Here is a 19,892-nt window from a genome sequence, read left to right on the forward strand (position 1 = left end):
GTCACGAAAATTTAGCTGGGGTCTCTGGAAATTTAATGTCAACCTCCTCAAGGATAAAAGCTTTACTGATGGAGTGATTAATATTTTAGATAAATTAGGCGAAAATAAATACTTAAGTTTCACTGAGAAGTGGGAATTATTTAAAGAGGAGGTTAAACTGTTAGCTATAGAAAAGTCGTCCATCGCCAACTACGTATCAAAGAAAGAAGAAAATGGTTTGCAGCAGTACTTGCTCGCGCTTCTCAAAGACGATAGCGAGTGCCCTGGTAGATACGCTGAAGAGATAAAGGTAGTTAAGCGTGAATTGCAACTTTTTCAAAATAATCGGTATCGTGGTGCGGTTGTGCGGGCGAGGGCGGAAAAGTTTTTGCTCGGCGAACAGCCCACAAAGCGAGCACTGGCGGATGAAAGATGCTTTGCGCTGGCCAAAGAGATAACCGTTTTGGACCATGAAGGCGTCATCTGCAATGACAAAGACGGCATTCAAAGAGCATTTGTTGCACATTACACGAACCTCTTTGGAGACAAAGGTGAGCCGAAAGAAACAGCCGCCTTGAAAGGTCTTCTCCAGATAGCACCTGAGCTATCCACAGAAACAAAGGACTGGATGGAACAACCCATCACAAAGTCGGAGATTGACCGAGCCATTGAGAGCCTCGCTGCTCATAAAACGCCAGGTCCAGACGGCCTCTGCGCTGAATTCTATCAGCATTTCAGAGACCAGTTGTCGGTCTTCCTTTTCGAAGTAATCCGTGAGGCTTATCGACGTCAAGCGCTTCCGCCCTCGTTCCTACAATCGCACACGATACTGATCCCCAAGTCTAAAGACGAAGCTCAGAGACGTAAGGTATCGAGCTATCGTCCTATTGCGTTGAGCAACGTAGACTATAAGATCTTTGCGAAGGTGTTGGCGAGACGACTTCAGCACGTTATATGCCAGTTAGTTGGGGACCATCAGACCTGTGGAATTAAAGGGAGGGCAATTCAAACGAACATTCATGTCGCGAGGACTATTCTCGAAAACTCTCGAGCAGAGGGAAGCCAGGTAGCGATGATTCAAATTGACCTGGAAAAGGCGTTTGACAGAGTATGCCACCGGGTGCTGTGGGAGGTTCTAAATAAAGCCAATGTAGGTAACATTGTTTTTGAAGGAGTCAAGATGGCGTACTCAGGTTGTACGACGCGTCTTGTCATTAACAATTCCTTGTCAGAAAAGATTAATGTCCTATCTTCTGTGCGACAGGGGTGTCCCATGTCTTCTTTATTATTTTGTCTCTACCTTGAGCCGCTCTGTCTAAGTGTTATCAGAAGCGAGCACGTTGAGGGGTACACAATGGGGAACGTGGAAGTGAAAGTACTGGCATATGCTGATGATGTTGCTTTTTTCTGTCAGGACAAGACTAGCATTTCAAAAGTTTTAGATTTGTGCAAAAGTTTCTGTGATGCTACAGGTGCTAGTATTAACAAAAATAAATGTCTCGGGATATGGTACGGGCAGGGGGGCGATGCGCCGGTTTTTTTTGAAGGGATTCATTGGACATGTTCCCCGGGTAGATACCTGGGAGCTCCTCTGGATCACATGGAAAAGAGTTCGCCTTACTGGGAAGGTGTGATAGAGGATTTGAAGGAACGCACGAGGAAATGGAGGGGTCGTAACATGTCTATTTTCACCAGGGCTTCTGCTTGTAATATTTTTTTAACCGCGAAGCTTTGGTACGTTTTGCAAGTGCTATACTGTGCGCGCTGCAATATTCAAAAAATGCATAGAGTTTTTGCACTGTTCATTTGGCAATGTGCTGGAGAACCGATGCGACGAGATAACCTTTTTCTTCGTCCGCTCAAAGGCGGTCTTGGGCTGTCTCATTTGTTTCTTAGGCAGTTAGTATCGCGTTTTATTTTTATGAGAGACCAGAGACACCCATTATTACAAGTCATGTTTCAAACGAAACTTACCAGTCATTTGCCAGAATTTTTTGTATCGTCCGTTATCGGTTCCCCAGCAAAGATGGTTGGGTTTGTTAAGGAAGTAGTTGCCGCCTTTCGTTTTTTGAGTGTACGGTACTCTTTGGAATACTTGGCCACCGTTAAAAGGCGGACCCTGTACCGACACCTACTTGAAAGTGTTTTTCCTGTACCTGTTTATCGTTCACTATATGAAAACGGACCTGGAAATGATGTGTTATGTCGAGTTAAGAAGATGAGAATACCTCCATCCGCAAAATCTTTTTTCTTTCGCCTACATTCTGAAACGCTGCCGGTAAAAACCTGGCTTTGGGAAAGAGGTTTGCCTGTTCCTGGGGGCGTTAACTGCCCACTATGTAAAGTCCCGGAGACAGTAGAGCACTCCTTTTTGTACTGCTGGGACGCTGTTTTTCTATGGGATGTTCTCAAGAGGACTTTGAAGAAAGAATTTGTCATAACACCCTATAATATACGTTTTCTGGCTGTTGAATGTGAAGATAATGTTCCCTATGATCTTTTTATGCTGCTAGCAATATTCAGTCTCTGGAAATCTCGCATGTCGGTTAGACATGCCGAGCACCCACCGAAAGGGGCAAGAGCATTTTTGATTGAACTGGTAACCCAGGTGAAGAGTGTCTATGAATACAGTGAGAGTTTGCCGGAATGGGCAAACCTATTTGATGATGTGATGAAAATGAAAGAATTTTAATTGTACGTCTGCCTACAAGTGCTGGGTAGTCGTTTTTATTGTTTTAAAACGCTGAATAAAGAAAAAAAAAAAAAAAAAAAGAAAAAAAAAGCCGGTTCTCGTCCGATCACCGAAGCTAAGCAGCATCGGGCTCCGTCAGTACTTGGGAGGGTGACCACCTGGGAACACGGAGTGCTGATGGCATTTTTCTTTTTTTTTTTTTTCTGCACTCTTGGAGGGTTGTGTCCTTTTGTACCAGTTCTTATATTTTCTGAAAGCTAATGAACTTCTCTAATAGGTGTAAAAATTATTTGAATTTAAACGGAGTTATTCTTCTTCATATTTTGATCTGACCACTTACTTGGAAGGCAAAACAAGTTTTCGGGCGCTCTGGGTGAATGGTCGATCTAAGTTTAACAAAGGTAATAATAAACGCAGATGCAGATTCTTAATTTTGTGTGCCGCTCAAAAAACGTGTGCGCTAAGAGCACAGAAAAAGAGACTCTTCTGAAGCGAGTAGTTCTTTTTATATTTAATTTTTGCCTGATCTTGGACGATCGAATCGCGGCTCGAGCGCGCGCCGGACTCTACAGCTTGACCTGTTTCACTCTCTAACGCAACGAAAAATATTTTTACGCATAGCGAAGTATATATTTTCCGAAAGCTAATGAACTTCTCTAATAGGTGTAAAAATTATTTGAATTTAAACGTAGTTATTCTTCTTCATATTTCGATCTAACCACTTACTTGGAAGGCAAAACAAGTTTTCGGGCGCTCTGGGTGGATGGTCGATTTAAGTTTAACAAAGGTAATAATAAACGCAGATGCAGATTCTTAATTTTGTGTGCCGCTAAAAAAACGTGTGCGCTAAGAGCACAGAAAAAGAGACTCTTCTGAAGCGAGTAGTTCTTTTTATATTTAATTTTTGCCTGATCTTGGACGATCGAATCGCGGCTCGAGCGCGCGCCGGACTCTACAGCTTGACCTGTTTCACTCTCTAACGCAACGAAAAATATTTTTACGCCTAGCGAAGTATATATTTTCCGAAAGCTAATGAACTTCTCTAATAGGTGTAAAAATTATTTGAATTTAAACGGAGTTATTTTTCTTCATATTTCGATCTAACCTCTTACTTGGAAGCCAAAACTAGTTTTCAAGCGGTCGGGGCGGCTGGTCGATTTAAGTTTAAAAGAGGTAATAATAAACGTAGATACAGATTCTTAATTTCGTGTGCCGCAAAAAAAAGGTGTGCGCTAAGGGGACAGAAAAAAAGGCTGTTCTAAAGCGAGTAGTTTTTTTTTATTTTCGCCTGATCTTAGGCGATCGAATCGCGGCTCGAGCGTGAAGCGGGCCTCCACGACTTCCCGAGTACCACACACAAAGATAAAATGCTGCTAACAGGGGAACAAACAATAATATAACACCAAGTATGCCTCGTGCACATTGAAAAAGAGCAGGAATCAGCTTACCGAGGCTGGAACAGAGAGGTGGCGAGAGACACGGGAGCTGCATGCCACGCAAGTGCATATCCCCCGATATGCAAACGAATTATGGCCCTGATGAGGGCCGTTTTGTTTTTCGCTCTGGATATCCAGGAGAAGACCTATTTCTTGGAGGAAGCCTTCTTTGCAGCCGGCTTCTTGGCAGGGGTCTTTTTTGCTGCCTTGGGTTTCTTGGGGCTCTTGGGTGCTGCAGCCTTCTTCTCTGCCTTTGGCTTTTTCGGCTTGGCCGACTTGGGCTTGGCCGACTTGGCCCTCTTTGCGGGCGACTTCTTGGCAGTCCCGGGCTTCTTCTTCCTGGCCGCACCGGCAGTTGCCGAGGCTGGGCGCTTCTTTGCAGCACCAGCCTCCTTTTTGGGCTTCCTAGCAGCAGGTGAGGGCTTGTCGGACTTGGCTGACAGCTTGAACGATCCGGTAGCTCCCTTGCCCTTGGTCTGCACCAATGCTCCCGCAGCCACGGCAGACTTGAGATACTTGCGGATGAAAGGAGACAGCTTCTCGACGTCCACCTTGTAGTTGGCAGACATGTATTTCTTGATGGCTTGTAGAGATGAACCACCACGTTCCTTAAGCGCACTGATGGATGCTGTCACCATTGCGGACACCTTGGGATGCGTTGGCACGGCCTTTGCCTTTCCCTTGGACACTTTCGTGGAAGCCTTTTTGGGGCTCTTAAGGGCAGCGGGGGCCGCGACCCCAGCAGGAGCGGACACTTCTTCGGACATGACCCACTCTAATCGTAAGCAGAGAGAGACTGAAAAAAAACCGTCTAGAACAAGCGCTCATTGGCCGAGAGAGGCGAGCGCGAACCTCCGGGAGAAGCCCTTCGAAGGTGACGAATGTTTGTAACCATGCCGTTTCTAAAATAACAAAGTTTGGAGTCTAATTTTTGCTCGATTCTGTGCTCTAATATAGGTTCCACATTATCCTCACAAGTCTGAGTTACTTCGATCGAGAAAAATTATTTTACGGAGCCAAGCGCATAGGCCCTCGCAAGAAAGTCGCCCAAAACAGCATCCAAGAATGAACAAGCGCGCTGATTGGACGAGAGGCGAGCGCGGCCCACTGGAGAAGGTAACGAATGTTTATAACCGTGCCGTTTCTAAAATAACAAGGTTGGGAGTCTAATTTTTGCTCGATTCTGTGCTCTAACGTTGGTTCCACATTATCCCCACAAGTTTAGATCACTTCAATCGTGAAATATTGTCCTAGCGAGCCACGTGCGCTGTCCCTCGCAAGAAACTTGCCCAAAACAGCATCCAGAATGAACAAGCTCTCTGATTGGCCGAGAGGCCTTGTCGGGAAGGAAGTTTCGCCACTCGCGCTGAGGCAGTTGGTCGTCAGGAGTCGAGGTGTGTTGCTGTTTGCTAGCTCTCTCGTTTTATTGTCCCAACGTTTCGGAATGGCCCGTACGAAGCAGACCGCCCGCAAGAGCACGGGAGGAAAAGCACCGCGCAAGCAGCTGGCTACGAAGGCCGCCCGGAAGAGTGCTCCTGCAACCGGTGGAGTCAAGAAGCCGCATCGCTACAGGCCGGGCACGGTCGCGCTGCGTGAGATTCGTCGTTACCAGAAGTCGACTGAGCTGCTCATCCGCAAGCTGCCCTTCCAGAGGCTAGTGCGGGAGATCGCGCAAGATTTCAAGACGGACCTCCGCTTCCAGAGCTCGGCTGTAATGGCCCTGCAGGAGGCCAGCGAGGCCTACTTGGTCGGTCTCTTCGAAGACACCAACCTCTGTGCCATCCACGCCAAGCGGGTAACCATCATGCCTAAGGACATCCAGCTGGCTCGTCGCATCCGCGGTGAACGCGCTTAATGTCGCTTCTTTGGAAGCGGCAGGCAACGCCACAAAAACGGCCCTCTTCAGGGCCACATCAGACATGCTTTTCGGACATGTGTAAAGCGACGTCCTCCCGTGTCTCAATCTCCGATGCTGACTTGTTCCAAGTGCAGGAGTTCAAAAGCTGTGAGTACTTTCTATTTATTCTCCCATTTTGAACTAGTTTGCATTGTGCCAAGTGCTCCGTTCGCAGTTGCTTCCAACGATTCCTTCATGTGTTCCTTGTTTTCTAAAGTGTTGTTGAATGAAATAAATAAAGAAGAAAAAAACCTTTCCCGAGACATTACAGGGTTCATTTTCTAGCAATCAGCGAATATCACGATTATAGATTCGACCAACAAAAACCCGTGGAGTAATTATCTGTTTTTGAGGGATGTCCACAACATTTATTGCCCTCTGCCGGTTTCGGGGAAATGCTGCTCCGATTGTTGACTCTCGTAGAAAGAGCTTCAAATCCTCTCAAAGCGAGGCAGTGCAGCGGTGGTTTTACGAGTTCAAATAACAAGCAATGCTGGCCTTTGCGCCCGACAGCAAGTCTTGTTCGGGCAATTCGCACACGTGAAAGAATTTGGCATTAAACGCAGCGTAAATATTATGCATGGGAGAATGCCTAAGAGTGGCATTCAAGGCCTGTAGGTGATGAAAGAGAAACACTGTCGGCAATGCACAAAAAGGAAATTTAAATGCACATACCCGAGTGTTTAGAGACACGGAAGACTAGCGCACGGAAATGAGTATCCTGTACTCAAGTCATGAGTGGTCCTGAAAAGGACCGTTTTTCTGTAGCGGATGCCGCGGGATGGTTTAGGCCTTCTTCTCGGTCTTCTTGGGAAGGAGGACGGCCTGGATGTTGGGCAGGACACCTCCTTGCGCGATGGTAACGCCGGACAGCAGCTTGTTGAGCTCTTCGTCGTTGCGAATGGCCAGCTGCAGGTGTCGAGGGATGATCCTAGTTTTCTTGTTGTCCCTGGCCGCGTTTCCTGCCAGCTCGAGCACTTCGGCAGCCAGGTACTCGAGTACGGCCGCCAAGTAGACGGGGGCACCGGCACCTACTCGCTCCGCGTAGTTGCCCTTTCGCAGTAGTCGGTGGATCCTTCCCACGGGAAACTGGAGCCCCGCGCGGCTGGAACGGGTCTTGCTCTTGCCCTTTGCCTTGCCTCCTTTTCCGCGCCCAGACATCTTGGTGGAGGTGAGAAGTGGACAACCGAACAAACCAACGAACACTGAGTGAGTGAGGGAGTCAGCGCATCGAGAAGCAGAAAATCAAAGGAAGTGCCAGTCCTCTCCGCTTGGGGGGCGCTGCAAGAGCGCGTTTTCGCCTTGCACTGCCTCTGCTTCATAGCACTCCTCTCCCAAAACCCTCTCCCAAAAAATTGTAGTTTCAAACTGCTTGCTCATTGGTTCGCGCAGCAACCAATCGCGAAGCGTTATTTTGGGCGTACTCCAATCACAGCGCACTGTTTCCCGCGCTCTAGAATGCTGGCCAATCGGAGCACATTTTTCAGAATGCGAAAATTTCAGGTGAGGGACTTTTAGAAGAGTTGGCAAATAAAGTAGACGTGTGATTTGTTAGCTCCAATTTAAGCGCCATTTTGAATTTAGTCTTAGCTTTAACCCTAACTTCGTAATGTGAAGAAGAATTAAGATAGAGTAGAGGTAGTTAGTGTTAAAGATCCTTCTGCCTTAAAGAGGCAGAGGGACCTTTATTTAAACAGTTTGTAGTTTCCCCCCCGCCCTCCCTCGGGAGGGCACCGACGCAGGCATGCCCCCGGACCAACTGACCACGGACCACTCAAAGGAGACAGAGGACCCCTCGGGGTACCTTCTGCGGAGCAGGGCCATGAAGCCCAAACCAAACACAGATGGTAACCATTCGTTACCGCCAGCCGGCGCGAGCCACGTGGACAACGCGGAAAACCTCGTGGGGACCGGATCCCGCGCGGAGGCTAGCCTCCGCGTGGCACCCGAGAGCCACGAGGACGGCGCCCACGTGGAGCGCGACGAGCCCCCGAAGGATGGCGTCCCCCGACCGGACGCCATCCTAGGTGTACTAAAAAGTGCCGGTTTAGTACACCCAAATGCAGATCGGCTCCCGGACGAAGTCGTGGACCTGTTCCACGACTGCGAGAACAGCGACAGCCCCTCCGAAGCAAGCGGGGACACAACATCGAGCCCCAGTGACTCCACACCTGACAACACCTCCGAGGAGGATGACGACCAACTCCAGGTGACTGTAAACACCTCCAACCAGTTTGCAGCACTTCTGGAAGCAGGCAGCAAGGACTGCAACACCCTCATCGAGGAACTGCAACAAAAAAGGAAGGACGGTGCAGCAACCCCTCCCCGAGCGACAACCCCCCCCCCACAGTGACAAGCCCCCCAACATCCGGGGCCTCACGTAAGACAAACACAGGCAAGGCTAACCAACCTATTCCCTCCTTAGACGAACTCCCCGCAAAGGGGTCCACAGTCCTGCTCCGCCCAACGGGAACAGGTAAGCTAACCCTCGAGAACAGAGTCTCCTTGGCACAGGGCCTTCGACAGGTCACGGGCGGCAAGGCGGCCGCCACACGTTTCAATCTCAGGCGAAACGTGATGGCGGTCGAAACAACGAGCGCGGCAATGACCCACCGCCTCCTAGGCACCGACAAGCTGGCGAGCCTCCCTCTCCATGCCACCCTCGCGCCGGCCAGAGCGGTGAGTATCGGCGTAATCCGCGGACTTTGCCCCAATGACGCAACAGAACAGCTGACCCGAGGCCTCGAAAGCGAGGTGCCTGTGGACCACATCAGACGGTTCAGCGGAGGGCGGTACGCGGAGCTCTTCTTCGGCGGACCCCTACCAGCCACGGTCCTGATCTATGACATCGAGTTTGTCGTGGAGGCACGACACGTCCGGCCAACGCAGTGCTGGGGATGCGGACGCTTCGGCCACGTGCAGTCCGCGTGCACGCTGCCCACTGCCTGCCCTACATGCAGGGGCAGGCACCCTCGGGGTAAGTGCGCGACAAAACTCACCCCCATTTGCCCCAACTGCAAGTGCAGACACGCTGCATTCGACAAGGGCTGCAGCGTGTACCAACAACACAAGCGCGAGGCCGAGGCGGTCCGCGACACCGGCTGCAGCTGGAAGGAGGCCAAACGTGTCGCCGCCGAACTCCACAAGAAAAAGGCAAGCGAGCGCAGCACGCAGCGCGCGCAGGAGCAGACCGCCACCCCGCCCCCCTGGATGCACAGCGGAGCCAGCCAGACTCCCGCGTGGCAGACCAGCGTGCTCCCAGCGAGCTCAGTCTGGGGAGACACTTTCCCAACGCTGGAAGCGCGCAGTCGGCCAAACGCGGTGAGTAGGACCCGCGAACTAATCCCCCCAGTCGTCCCACAGCCCCCACAGGTAAAGACAAGAGAGGCCTCCACTAACACGGAACCCAGCGCCAAAATCCCCGAAGTCGGTAAGCCGCAGCGGCGGGAGGAGGTCTATCGCAGGTCCTACCGTCCAGACAGCCAACAGCAGCGGCGAGGGGTCAATGACCGGCGCCCAGCTGACGCACGGCACCTGCGAGGGTCCTCCTCTCCCCGCGCGGACGACCGACCCGGGGGCGAGAGGGAAAGGCCTCTCCCCCAGCAAGAACAGGTGCCCCCCTCACCCCCCTTCCCCTCAGCCTCCCCAGGAGACAGCGCCGGGGATTCCCCTCGGCGGGACGAGACGGACACGCCCCCCACCGCGCAGGAAATGCGCGACATGATCCACAACCTGGAGGATCTGCTCCAAACACTAATCCCGCTTTTCCTCAAGAATCGGCAGGCTACAGCCATGATCCCGGAGGGGACCTTACTACACAGCATCACCGCGGGGATGCAACGTTCGCGGCAAGGAACTGAGAATGCCTACAAGCACTAGGAAAACAAGTAAGCCTAATGCTGTGAAAGGTTGTCCCTCGATCCTCCAGTGGAACGCGAACGGGCTCGGCAACCGCCTCACCCACCTGAGGGCAGAACTCTTGGCAAGGCCGTACGAGGTGGTGCTGCTGCAGGAGCCAAAAATGGACGTGAGCAAACTAACCATTCCCAGCTACACCACCTACTGCTGCCCCGGCCGGGAAAAACAACCCTGGGCGGCCGTGCTCGTCCACAAAGACGCGACCCACTGCCGGATCGAGAGCGCCGATTACTGCTCGGACACTTCGGAACTTGTAGGTATTCGGGTAAAGAAAAATAACCAGACATTTTCTATCTTTTCTTGCTACGTTCACCCCAACGCGGCGTGGGGTGGAGAGGTTGTAAAACAAATTCACGCGCGAGAGCAGGGCATAATCATTCTCGGCGGAGACTTTAACTCGCACAACGAGCTGTGGGGGGACAGGAAAACGACCGCGCGCGGCAAGCGTTTGCAGGAGGCCCTCGCCCAAACCGACTTGGAGTACAGCGGAACAGGGCAGCCCACATTCATCGGACGAGGCGTCGAGCGGAGCGTACTCGATTTAACGTTCTGCTCGGCGCGATTCCCACTGACCACGGTGCTCGAGCAAGACAGCTGGGGGAGCGACCACGTTCCCATAACATCGGGACCTGCCCCACGGCCACCCAATCGAACGTGCAAGGTGGTCCACTGGGACAGGTATCGTGCCTTCCTCCGCCAGTACGAGGCGATGGGCTGGCCCCTTGACAGCCAGGCCATCGGCGCCGCACTCAAAGAGGCCACCACGTCAGTGAGTATCCCCGTTGAGCGTCCTAATCCTGACTTTCGCTGGCTCCAACTCCGAGCACAAAGACGCCAGGCACAGAGGGTGGCCCTGCGGACGGGCCGTCACGAGGACACACTCCGCTACCGACGCCAGGATGCACTCTTCAAGCGACACGGTAAGAGGCTCGCCAGGGAGCAGTGGAAGCAGAAGTGTGAGTCCTTCGACGGCCCCCGCGGGGCCACCAAGGCGTGGAAAATGGCCAAGACCCTCTGCAACCGACCGGGACCGCGAGATCCTATTGCAGGTATGGCACTCGCGCTTAACATTTCCGATGCAGACGTCCGAGAACTTCTAGCGGACGCACTGCTCTCCCCCCCACCCGCGCCTGCCGCCCGAGATGCACCGCCCGGATGGCGAGACTGGAAGTGGCACGCGAAGCCCCAGATGACAGAGGGGCTCGGAGACTTCCAGCTACACGAGTTGGAACGCGCCCTGGCATCGCTCCCACGTAAAAAGTCGGCCCCCGGAGCAGACGGCGTCACCGCTGCAGCGCTGAGAAACCTCGACAAAGCGAGCTACCCAGCGCTGCTAGAATTGTTCAATCGAGCGTGGCGAGACGCCAACATCCCTTCCGAATGGCGTTCGGCAGTCGTCGTCCCGATCCCCAAGCCGGGTAAGCCCAGAAAAGATCCCAGCTCGTTCCGACCCATCGCGCTCACGTCGTGCATGGGGAAACTACTCGAACGAATGGTGAAAAGCCGACTCGAATACCATCTCGAGTCGGTGGGCGGATACCCGGAAAGCACGTGTGGATTCCGACGGCATCACTGCACCGCAGACGCCATCGCGGATCTGGTGACCACGCTCGAGGAAAGCAAGGCAAAGAGATGGACGACGGGAGTCGTCCTTCTCGATGTGTCTAAAGCATTCGACGCCGTCAAACACTCAGCAATTCTGGACATGCTCAGGCTGTCAGGAATCGAGGGCCGACCGCTCCGTTACGTGAGGGCATATCTCAGCGGCAGAGAGGCGCAGGTACGAGCAGCCAAGGGACTCAGCACTCCCAGGAAGATCAGGTGTGGCGTCCCCCAGGGGGGCGTGCTTTCCCCCTTGCTATTTAATGTGGCTATGTCGGCCCTCCCGCAAATCATAAACATTGGCCAAAAGGGAGTCAAACGCTTGCAAATAGCGGTTTACGCAGACGACATTGCACTTTGGGCAACTGCTCGGGGATGGCACCGAGGGGCCGTGCGGAAAGCTTTGCAGAGAGGGGTCACCAACATTGAGCACTATCTTTCCCTGCTCGGCCTGTCCCTCTCCCCGAGCAAGTCCGTCGTTCTGTGCAATGCCCCCCACTACACATATCGCTTCTCAATGTCAATCAAAGCAGGCGGCACAGAAATTCCAATCAAGAAGCAAGCAGCTTACCTGGGGGTGCAACTGGACAGGAAAGCCACATGGGCTCCTGCGGTTGCAGAGGTAATCCGTAAGTGCCGACGCCACGCGCGTATAATCCAAATGCTTGCAGGTACTCGCCGCGGAACCTCACAGGGTATGCTGTTGACCCTCTACAAGGGATTGATTCTTTCTCGCGCACTGTACGCACTGCCGCTACTAACACTCACAGAGAACCAGTGGGAACTGCTCGAACGGATGCAACGCACTGCACTTCGCGTCTGCCTCGGAGTCCCCCGCACGGCCTCCTCGCGCCACACACTGAACGATGCAGGCGTCACCACGGTAAGACTCGCAGCGGCCGAACGAGCGATGCGGCACCTCATCCGGATCGGTGAGTCGAGGGGCACAACCGGGCTGCCCGAGCGTATTTTACAACGCACACGGTCCCAACTCGCCGCGCACGCGAGGGAACTTTTTCGGATCGCGGGCGGCCCGGGGAACAACCCTACACCACCACCACCGAGCGAGGAGCCCCCGCTGCGAGTCGAACTGAACGCAGGTCTCGATGCACCAAAGAGGCACATGGCTGAGACGACGGCGAGGCAGCACGCGGAGCATCATATCCACGAGCACTTCCTGGGCTGGGCGAAGACGTTCACGGACGGGTCTGTAAATCCGGCGAGCCACTCGGCCAGCGCCGCGGCCGTGTCGGAGGACACCGGCCGCACGGCCGCCGAGAGGCTCTCTTTCCAGGCGACCTCCACGACAGCTGAGCTGGCGGCGCTGATCCTGGCACTGTCCATCGTGGACACCGAGGGGCAGCCAGACCGCCTGGTGATACTCTGTGACTCCAAGGCTGCTCTCGGACTCCTGAAGAACCTGGACAGGGCCCCAGCACTGGCCAAGGTGGTGGCCCAAAAAGCCATCGAGTTGCAGCGCCGGGGATGGACGCTGGCCTTCCAATGGGTTCCTGCACACTGTGGAATAGCAGGTAATGAAAGAGCAGATCGCCTTGCCGCCGAAGCGCAGGAGGATCCTGCATACCCGATCTCCGAGGTCCCGGCCTTCTCCGATGCACGCCTGTTGGTCAGAAGAGTGGTGGCAGCCCGCCACCCCGAGCTCGAGCACGGGCCCCTGCCCCCGAGGCCCCCGAGGAACATGCGGCGAGGCGAAGCGGCGGTGATCCACAGGCTGCGCACGAGCAGCGCCTTCACCCCCGACTACAGAGCGAGGTGGCGAGCCGACGGCGACCGAAGCTGCCCGAGATGCGCGGCGGCCGTCGCGGACGCCGATCATCTCCTCCGCGAGTGCCCGGACTTCGGCGAGGAACGTGAGCGATTGTTTCGTCGCTACATCACTCTTGGATGTAGCACGAACAGCTTTGAAACTCTAATCAGACCGCAAGGTAAGGCGGCGCAAAGTGCCCTAACAGCGCTCGCAGGATTCCTCGTCGAGACGGGGCTGGCCGGCGAGATCTAGGCTGCAACGGTCGCGCAAGAGACAAAGGATCTGTAGCAGACGACAGCCGCAGAGCTTCGGGGAAAGCTCACCCCACTAGGAAGGCCCGGCCTGGCGCTGCTGCCCGCCCGCCGAAAACGCTCCTCCTTTCCCTCCTTCGGGGAAACTCGGTTTCTCCGCCGGTCGCGTGGCGGAGGGGGACGCGATCGCTATCCAGGCAGGGCCTGCAGGGCGTCGCGTCCTCCTCTCCCGTAATCTCTCCTCCTTGCTGCCGAGCTGATTGACAGCTCCTCTCTCGCGTTTTTCTTCTCTTTACTTTATTCGCCCTGGTTCTCCCTCGCGCTGCACCCCCGGCTGTTATTTTTTCTCTCTCCTTTCTTGTAGCCTCCTTTTTAGACTCAGCTTCTCTTTTCTTTCTGTTTACTTAACTGCCTTCCACTTAGAAGGCGCGCGCAGGCCCACCCTTTGCGAGGGCCCCCTGAACCACTTAACTCTTTTGGAGTGTATTGTTTATCTTCCTTTCTTTGGCTTCGCTTCTTGCCGGGTACGTTCTTGGCGCCGGACTTGTTTTGACAGCCTCTCTCTCGCGTTTTCCGTCTGCTTCTTGGCTTTTAGTTTTATTTTTCTTTCCTGCCTTCAGCGGGGAGGACTCTTTGTACAAGTTCTAACTGATAGCTCCTCTTGGAACGCGCGCGCTGGGCCACCCCTCGCGTGGGCCCCCTGACCCACTTAACACTCTTAGACTGTATTGGTTTTCTTTTCTTCTTTGGCTTTGCTTCTCGACCGGTACGTTCTTGGCGCCGGACTTGTTTGACAGCCTCTCTCTCGCGTTTTCCGTCTGCTTTTTGGCTTTTAGTTTTATTTTTCTTTCCTGCCTTCAGCGGGGAGGACTCTTTGTACAAGTTCTAACTGATAGCTCCTCTTGGAACGCGCGCGCTGGGCCACCCCTTGCGTGGGCCCCCTGACCCACTTAACACTTTTAGACTGTATTGGTTAACTTTTCTTTCTCTGGCTTCGCTTCTTGTCGGGTGCGTCCTTCGCGCACGACTTGATTGACAGCCTCTCTCTCGCGTTCTTTGTCTGCTTTTAGCTTTTATTTTTTGAACTCTTCTTTCCTTTTGTGCAAATCCTAACTGATAGCTTCCCTCCCGCGTTTTGCTTTTCTATTCTTTATTCTCGCCAGGTCTGCCCCTCGCGCGGGGCCCCTTTTGCTTTGGCAAAACAGTCTCCCCGCGCGCTGTCCCGCTCTGGCGCCGTGCCATTTTTCTTATTTATGTTGATTCTTCTCTCGCGGGCAAGGAATAACCTTACTGAGTCCGGTTTTCGAATAACAAATTCGGAATTCTTTTTTTTCCTTTTAATGGGCAGGAACTAACCTCGCCCAGCCGTGAAAAGTTTTCGAATGATAGATTCGGAAGCTAGTAAACCCTAGGCATGCCAAGGGTCAGGCATTTTCAGAAAATGCCATACAAGTAATTTCTACCTTTGCGTTTGGTGAACCACGCGTTAAATCGCGTGGGTCACTCAGCCAAACACAGGCAAAGAATGTCATTCCGTAGCACTCTGCGGAATGTCCCTTATGCATACAATAGGCTCGACCGCCCCTGTTGAGGGAACGGAATCTATTAATGTTCCCCCCAAGCCTTTCGCAACGCCGTGTTGTGTATACATGCAGCAGAGAGATGCTCGCCGACCCATTGCACTTTGGCTCGGAATACTGGGAGACTTGGTGTTGGTGTGACTGGTGACAGTGCTTGGAAATTCGGACACCGCGTGCCGAACCCGATTCGTTCACCCTGGACTCTGTGAAGATGTGCTACAGGCTTCTGGACAAGACACTCGGACATTTAAAGGATCTCCTTCCTTCCTCGGCTCCGCCCCCTTTTCTGCCAGCCACTTTCTGTGGCTCCTCGCGCCCCGCTTGTCGGCTTTGGCGAAACAACCTCCCTCTCTCTTTTTTCACAATTTTTTCTTCTATCAGCTTTTATCCCCTTCCCTTCCCCCAATCCAACGATGACCGTTCGGCCCATGGCTGTAACTCCAACGATGGTTTTTCCTCTTTTGCAAGACTTCTCTCTCTCTCTCTCTCTCTCAAAATTTCAGGTTGCCCCAGTTGTTGTTTCGCCATCTTTTTGCGAGTAACAACGTCGATCTTCTCCCGAAGACAAGTCGCGCGAGGATGCCCCCCCAACCGAGCGGAAAAGCAGTGAAGAAGGCGGGCAAGGCACAGAAAAATGTGCGTGCCACCGACAAGAAGAAGAAGAGGCGCAAGAGGAAGGAGAGCTTCAGCATCTACATCTACAAGGTGCTCAAACAGGTCCATCCCGACACCGGAGTGTCCAGCAAGGCCATGTCGATCATGAACAGCTTCGTGAACGACATCTTCGAGCGCATCGCAGCAGAGTCGTCTCGGCTGGCTCACTACAACATGCGCTCGACCATCACGAGTCGGGAGATCCAGACAGCTGTGAGGCTCCTGCTGCCGGGTGAACTGGCAAAGCATGCGGTGTCCGAGGGCACCAAGGCTGTCACCAAGTACACCAGTTCCAAGTAACACCCAGGAGCTATCTCCCTGCTGTATGTACAAACGGCCCTTTTGAGGGCCATACTCATCCCTGCAAAACGGCCGTCTCTCGATGACTTCCAACTCCCGTGTCTCTCTTTTCAAGAAATATGTGAGTACCCAGTGCTTCTGCATCGCGCATGTTTGCAAAGAGTATGTCTTTTTTCTTGTTGTGCAGTCGAACTTGGCTTCTTGTAGCCACAGTCGGATGTCGTTTATTTTGTTTCGGTGAAAAAAAAACATTGTATTTCATTGCTTTTGAGGGCACGAGTGACCTTCCTAAATATTGCACATCGCTCGCGTATGTAAAGGATATATTCGCGTGGTTTTTAGCCGTTGGGAGCCCATACTCCAAAGTGTTGTGTTTTCGAGTTGCAGCGTTTTTCTTTTTAGAGCAACGGTTGTATCAAATAACTTGCTTTTAAATTCGAGTGTTCTTATTTTAAGTTTAAAAAATGCAATGATAAACGTAGATACAGGCTTTTAATCTCGTGTGCCGCGAAAGAAAAGTGTGTACTAACAGCACAAAAAAGAGAAACTCTTTCAAGGCGAGTACTTTTATTTTTATTTTTGCCTGATCTTAGACGATCGAATCGCGGCACGAGCGCGCGCCGGACTCTACAGCTTCACATGTTTCCCTCTCTAACGCAACGAAAAATATTTTTACGCATATCGAAATATATATTTTCCGAAAGCTAATGAACTTCTCCAATAGGTGTAGAAAGCGTTTGATTTTAAACAGAGTTATTTTTGTTCATATATTGATCTAACCACTTACTTGGAAGCCAAATCTAGTTTTCGGGCGCTCTGGGTGGCTGGTCGATTTAAGTTTAAAAAAAGGTAGATAAAGACTCTTAATTTTGTGTGCCGCTAGAGAAAAGTGTGCGCTAAAAGCACAGAAAAAGAGACTTTTCTAAAGCGAGTAGTTCTTTTTATTTCTAATTTTTGCCTGATCTTAGACGATCGAATCGCGGCTCGAGCGCGCGCCGGACTCTACAGCTTCACCTGTTTCACTCTCTAACGCAACGAAAAATATTTTTACGCATATCGAAGTATATATTTTTTGAAAGCTAATAAACTTCTTCAATAGGTGTAAAAAGCATTTGAATTGAAACGGAGTTATTCTTCTTCATATTTCGATCTAACCGCTTACTTGGAAGCCGAAACTAGTTTTCGGGCGCTAAGGGCGGCTGGTCGATTTAAGCTTAAAAAAGGTAATAAAAAACGTAGCTACAGATTCTTAATTTCGTGTGCCGCTAAAAAAAGGTGTGCGCTAAGAGCACAGAAAAAGAGACTCTTCTAAAGCGAGTAGTTTTTTTTTTATTTTTAATTTTTGCCTGATCTTGGACGATCGAATTCCGGCCCGAGCGCGAAGCCGGCCCTACGGCTTCGCCTGTTTCGCTCTCTAACGCAACGAAAAATATCTTTACGCTTACCGAAGTGTATATTTTCTGAAAGCTAATGAAATTCTTCGGTAGGTGTAAAAAGCATTTGAATTTAGACGAAATTGTTTTATTACTTTACTTCATTTGCGCGATTCGCGGCAGCGGCACGAACTGGCCGCTTTCGGGTGGCAGGTTTTGCTTCTTAACAGACCGAAGGCTTGGTAAAAAGTTTTTCAGTATCAAATTTTCTGCCAGCCAAAAAGACTTTTCGTCCCGTGTAATAAGCACTTAAAACCGGACCCTTTTATATCAGTCAATATTTTGATCAAACTGTGTTCTTGGGTGACCCAACTTGCTGTCGACCCGGCTCACCATGGCGGTGAATTGCACTGCGCGCTTAAAAACGCCAGTGATAAGAAACTTTAATTTTTGTGTGCCGTGAGAAGAGTGTGTCTTGTACAAGTTCCGATGAATAGATTGCTCGAACGTTTATAAAACTCTTTCTTATTCGCATGTGAAAACGGGCCCTTGACTAGCTGCATCGGTGCGAAGCTCGGCACTCCTGAGTTGACATGTTTCTCCCATTGACTTAGCGAAAACGAATCTTAATCCCGCTAAAATATATATCTCCTGGAACCTAGAAAAAACAATGTTTTGCACATACAACTATGAAGACTCAAAATGGGCGAGGTGTATGAATGCCTTTGCTAAAGCCATGCATTTCATCAACACACGCTTGCTTCCAGTGCGCAGCCACCTGTCGGCCACAATACGAAGCTGCAGGACTGCTCCCATTCGTCGGCGGGAGAGGAGGAGGCCGTCGTGGGTTCACTTGGTCGGACCCGTAGAGCATTGCCGCCAGTCTTTGTTGAAGTAGGCGAACGGTGCGGTCGTGTTTTCCGTCCCTGTTTTTGCAGCAAACATGTCTGGAAGAGGCAAGGGCGGCAAGGGCCTGGGCAAGGGTGGTGCCAAGCGCCATCGCAAGGTTCTTCGCGATAACATCCAGGGGATCACCAAGCCTGCAATCCGTCGCCTAGCCCGCCGCGGTGGTGTCAAGCGCATTTCCGGCCTCATCTATGAAGAGACCCGCGGCGTCCTCAAGGTCTTCCTGGAGAACGTCATTCGCGATGCCGTCACCTACACCGAGCACGCCAAGAGGAAGACCGTGACGGCCATGGATGTGGTGTACGCGCTCAAGAGGCAAGGCCGTACCCTCTATGGTTTCGGTGGTTAACAGCCGTCTCGCCGTCGGACACACATCGAAAACGGCCCTTTTCAGGGCCAAACCAGTACCGATCTATCTTGGAAACGGGTTTTCATTCCAACGCCTCCCTCCCGTGTCTCTCTGTAATCCTGAAAACAAGCACTGCTTTGGGTGAGTGATTCCTCTTTTGTCATGAGTGTTGTTTTGCCGCGGGTCTCTACCATTTTGTGCGCCACAGCCGAGTGTACCAATCTTCTCAGGCAGCAGTCGAACATTCGTTGCCCTAGTACCTGCCATCGGCCATACCATGCTGAATACGCCGGTTCTCGTCCGATCACCGAAGCTAAGCAGCATCGGGCTCCGTCAGTACTTGGGAGGGTGACCACCTGGGAACACGGAGTGCTGATGGCATTTTTCTTTTTTTTTTTTTCTGCACTCTTGGAGGGTTGTGTCCTTTTGTACCAGTTCTTATATTTTCTGAAAGCTAATGAACTTCTCTAATAGGTGTAAAAATTATTTGAATTTAAACGGAGTTATTCTTCTTCATATTTTGATCTAACCACTTACTTGGAAGGCAAAACAAGTTTTCGGGCGCTCTGGGTGGATGGTCGATCTAAGTTTAACAAAGGTAATAATAAACGCAGATGCAGATTCTTAATTTTGTGTGCCGCTCAAAAAACGTGTGCGCTAAGAGCACAGAAAAAGAGACTCTTCTGAAGCGAGTAGTTCTTTTTATATTTAATTTTTGCCTGATCTTGGACGATCGAATCGCGGCTCGAGCGCGCGCCGGACTCTACAGCTTGACCTGTTTCACTCTCTAACGCAACGAAAAATATTTTTACGCATAGCGAAGTATGTATTTTCCGAAAGCTAATGAACTTCTCTAATAGGTGTAAAAATTATTTGAATTTAAACGGAGTTATTCTTCTTCATATTTCGATCTGACCACTTACTTGGAAGGCAAAACAAGTTTTCGGGCGCTCTGGGTGGATGGTCGATCTAAGTTTAACAAAGGTAATAATAAACGCAGATGCAGATTCTTAATTTTGTGTGCCGCTCAAAAAACGTGTGCGCTAAGAGCACAGAAAAAGAGACTCTTCTGAAGCGAGTAGTTCTTTTTATATTTAATTTTTGCCTGATCTTGGACGATCGAATCGCGGCTCGAGCGCGCGCCGGACTCTACAGCTTGACCTGTTTCACTCTCTAACGCAACGAAA

The 19,892-nt window shown here is 51.6% G+C and overlaps 5 protein-coding genes and 1 non-coding gene across 6 annotated transcripts; 4 read left to right on the forward strand and 2 right to left on the reverse strand.

The window, feature by feature from the left end:
• Window positions 1-4,196: 4,196 nt before the first annotated feature.
• LOC120837202 (histone H1-III-like) lies at window positions 4,197-5,087 on the reverse strand. The gene has a single exon (XM_040206441.3). It carries the CDS (start codon window positions 4,872-4,874, stop codon window positions 4,254-4,256), a length of 621 nt encoding a protein of 206 aa, XP_040062375.2. The 5' UTR covers window positions 4,875-5,087; the 3' UTR covers window positions 4,197-4,253.
• Window positions 5,088-5,109: 22 nt separating this feature from the next.
• On the forward strand, window positions 5,110-6,268 carry LOC120837203 (histone H3). Its single transcript, XM_042291122.1, has one exon. It carries the CDS (start codon window positions 5,414-5,416, stop codon window positions 5,960-5,962), a length of 549 nt encoding a protein of 182 aa, XP_042147056.1. The 5' UTR covers window positions 5,110-5,413; the 3' UTR covers window positions 5,963-6,268.
• Window positions 6,269-6,349: 81 nt separating this feature from the next.
• On the reverse strand, window positions 6,350-7,367 carry LOC121836268 (histone H2A-like). The gene has a single exon (XM_042291123.1). It carries the CDS (start codon window positions 7,163-7,165, stop codon window positions 6,791-6,793), a length of 375 nt encoding a protein of 124 aa, XP_042147057.1. The 5' UTR covers window positions 7,166-7,367; the 3' UTR covers window positions 6,350-6,790.
• Window positions 7,368-15,630: 8,263 nt separating this feature from the next.
• On the forward strand, window positions 15,631-16,135 carry LOC120837209 (histone H2B-like). The gene has a single exon (XM_040206447.2). It carries the CDS (start codon window positions 15,703-15,705, stop codon window positions 16,075-16,077), a length of 375 nt encoding a protein of 124 aa, XP_040062381.1. The 5' UTR covers window positions 15,631-15,702; the 3' UTR covers window positions 16,078-16,135.
• Window positions 16,136-17,823: 1,688 nt separating this feature from the next.
• On the forward strand, window positions 17,824-18,760 carry LOC120837208 (histone H4). Its single transcript, XM_042291124.1, has one exon. The coding sequence runs from the start codon at window positions 18,394-18,396 to the stop codon at window positions 18,703-18,705; it is 312 nt and encodes a 103-aa protein (XP_042147058.1). The 5' UTR covers window positions 17,824-18,393; the 3' UTR covers window positions 18,706-18,760.
• A 207-nt stretch (window positions 18,761-18,967) lies between these two features.
• Window positions 18,968-19,086, forward strand: LOC120837265. Its single transcript, XR_005714829.1, has one exon. It is a non-coding gene; the product is annotated as a 5S ribosomal RNA (ribosomal RNA).
• Window positions 19,087-19,892: the final 806 nt, after the last annotated feature.

The sequence above is a fragment of the Ixodes scapularis genome, unplaced genomic scaffold, assembly GCF_016920785.2.
Source record: "Ixodes scapularis isolate PalLabHiFi unplaced genomic scaffold, ASM1692078v2 PGA_scaffold22__2_contigs__length_789307, whole genome shotgun sequence".
Classification (NCBI taxonomy): Eukaryota; Metazoa; Arthropoda; class Arachnida; order Ixodida; family Ixodidae; genus Ixodes; species Ixodes scapularis.

Excerpts from the sequence above, each read along its gene's own strand:
- LOC120837209 (XM_040206447.2), top strand. The coding sequence starts at position 15,703 with ATGCCCCCCCAACCGAGCGGAAAAGCAGTGAAGAAGGCGGGCAAGGCA.
- LOC120837202 (XM_040206441.3), bottom strand. The coding sequence starts at position 4,874 with ATGTCCGAAGAAGTGTCCGCTCCTGCTGGGGTCGCGGCCCCCGCTGCC.
- LOC120837203 (XM_042291122.1), top strand. The coding sequence starts at position 5,414 with ATGAACAAGCTCTCTGATTGGCCGAGAGGCCTTGTCGGGAAGGAAGTT.
- LOC121836268 (XM_042291123.1), bottom strand. The coding sequence starts at position 7,165 with ATGTCTGGGCGCGGAAAAGGAGGCAAGGCAAAGGGCAAGAGCAAGACC.
- LOC120837208 (XM_042291124.1), top strand. The coding sequence starts at position 18,394 with ATGTCTGGAAGAGGCAAGGGCGGCAAGGGCCTGGGCAAGGGTGGTGCC.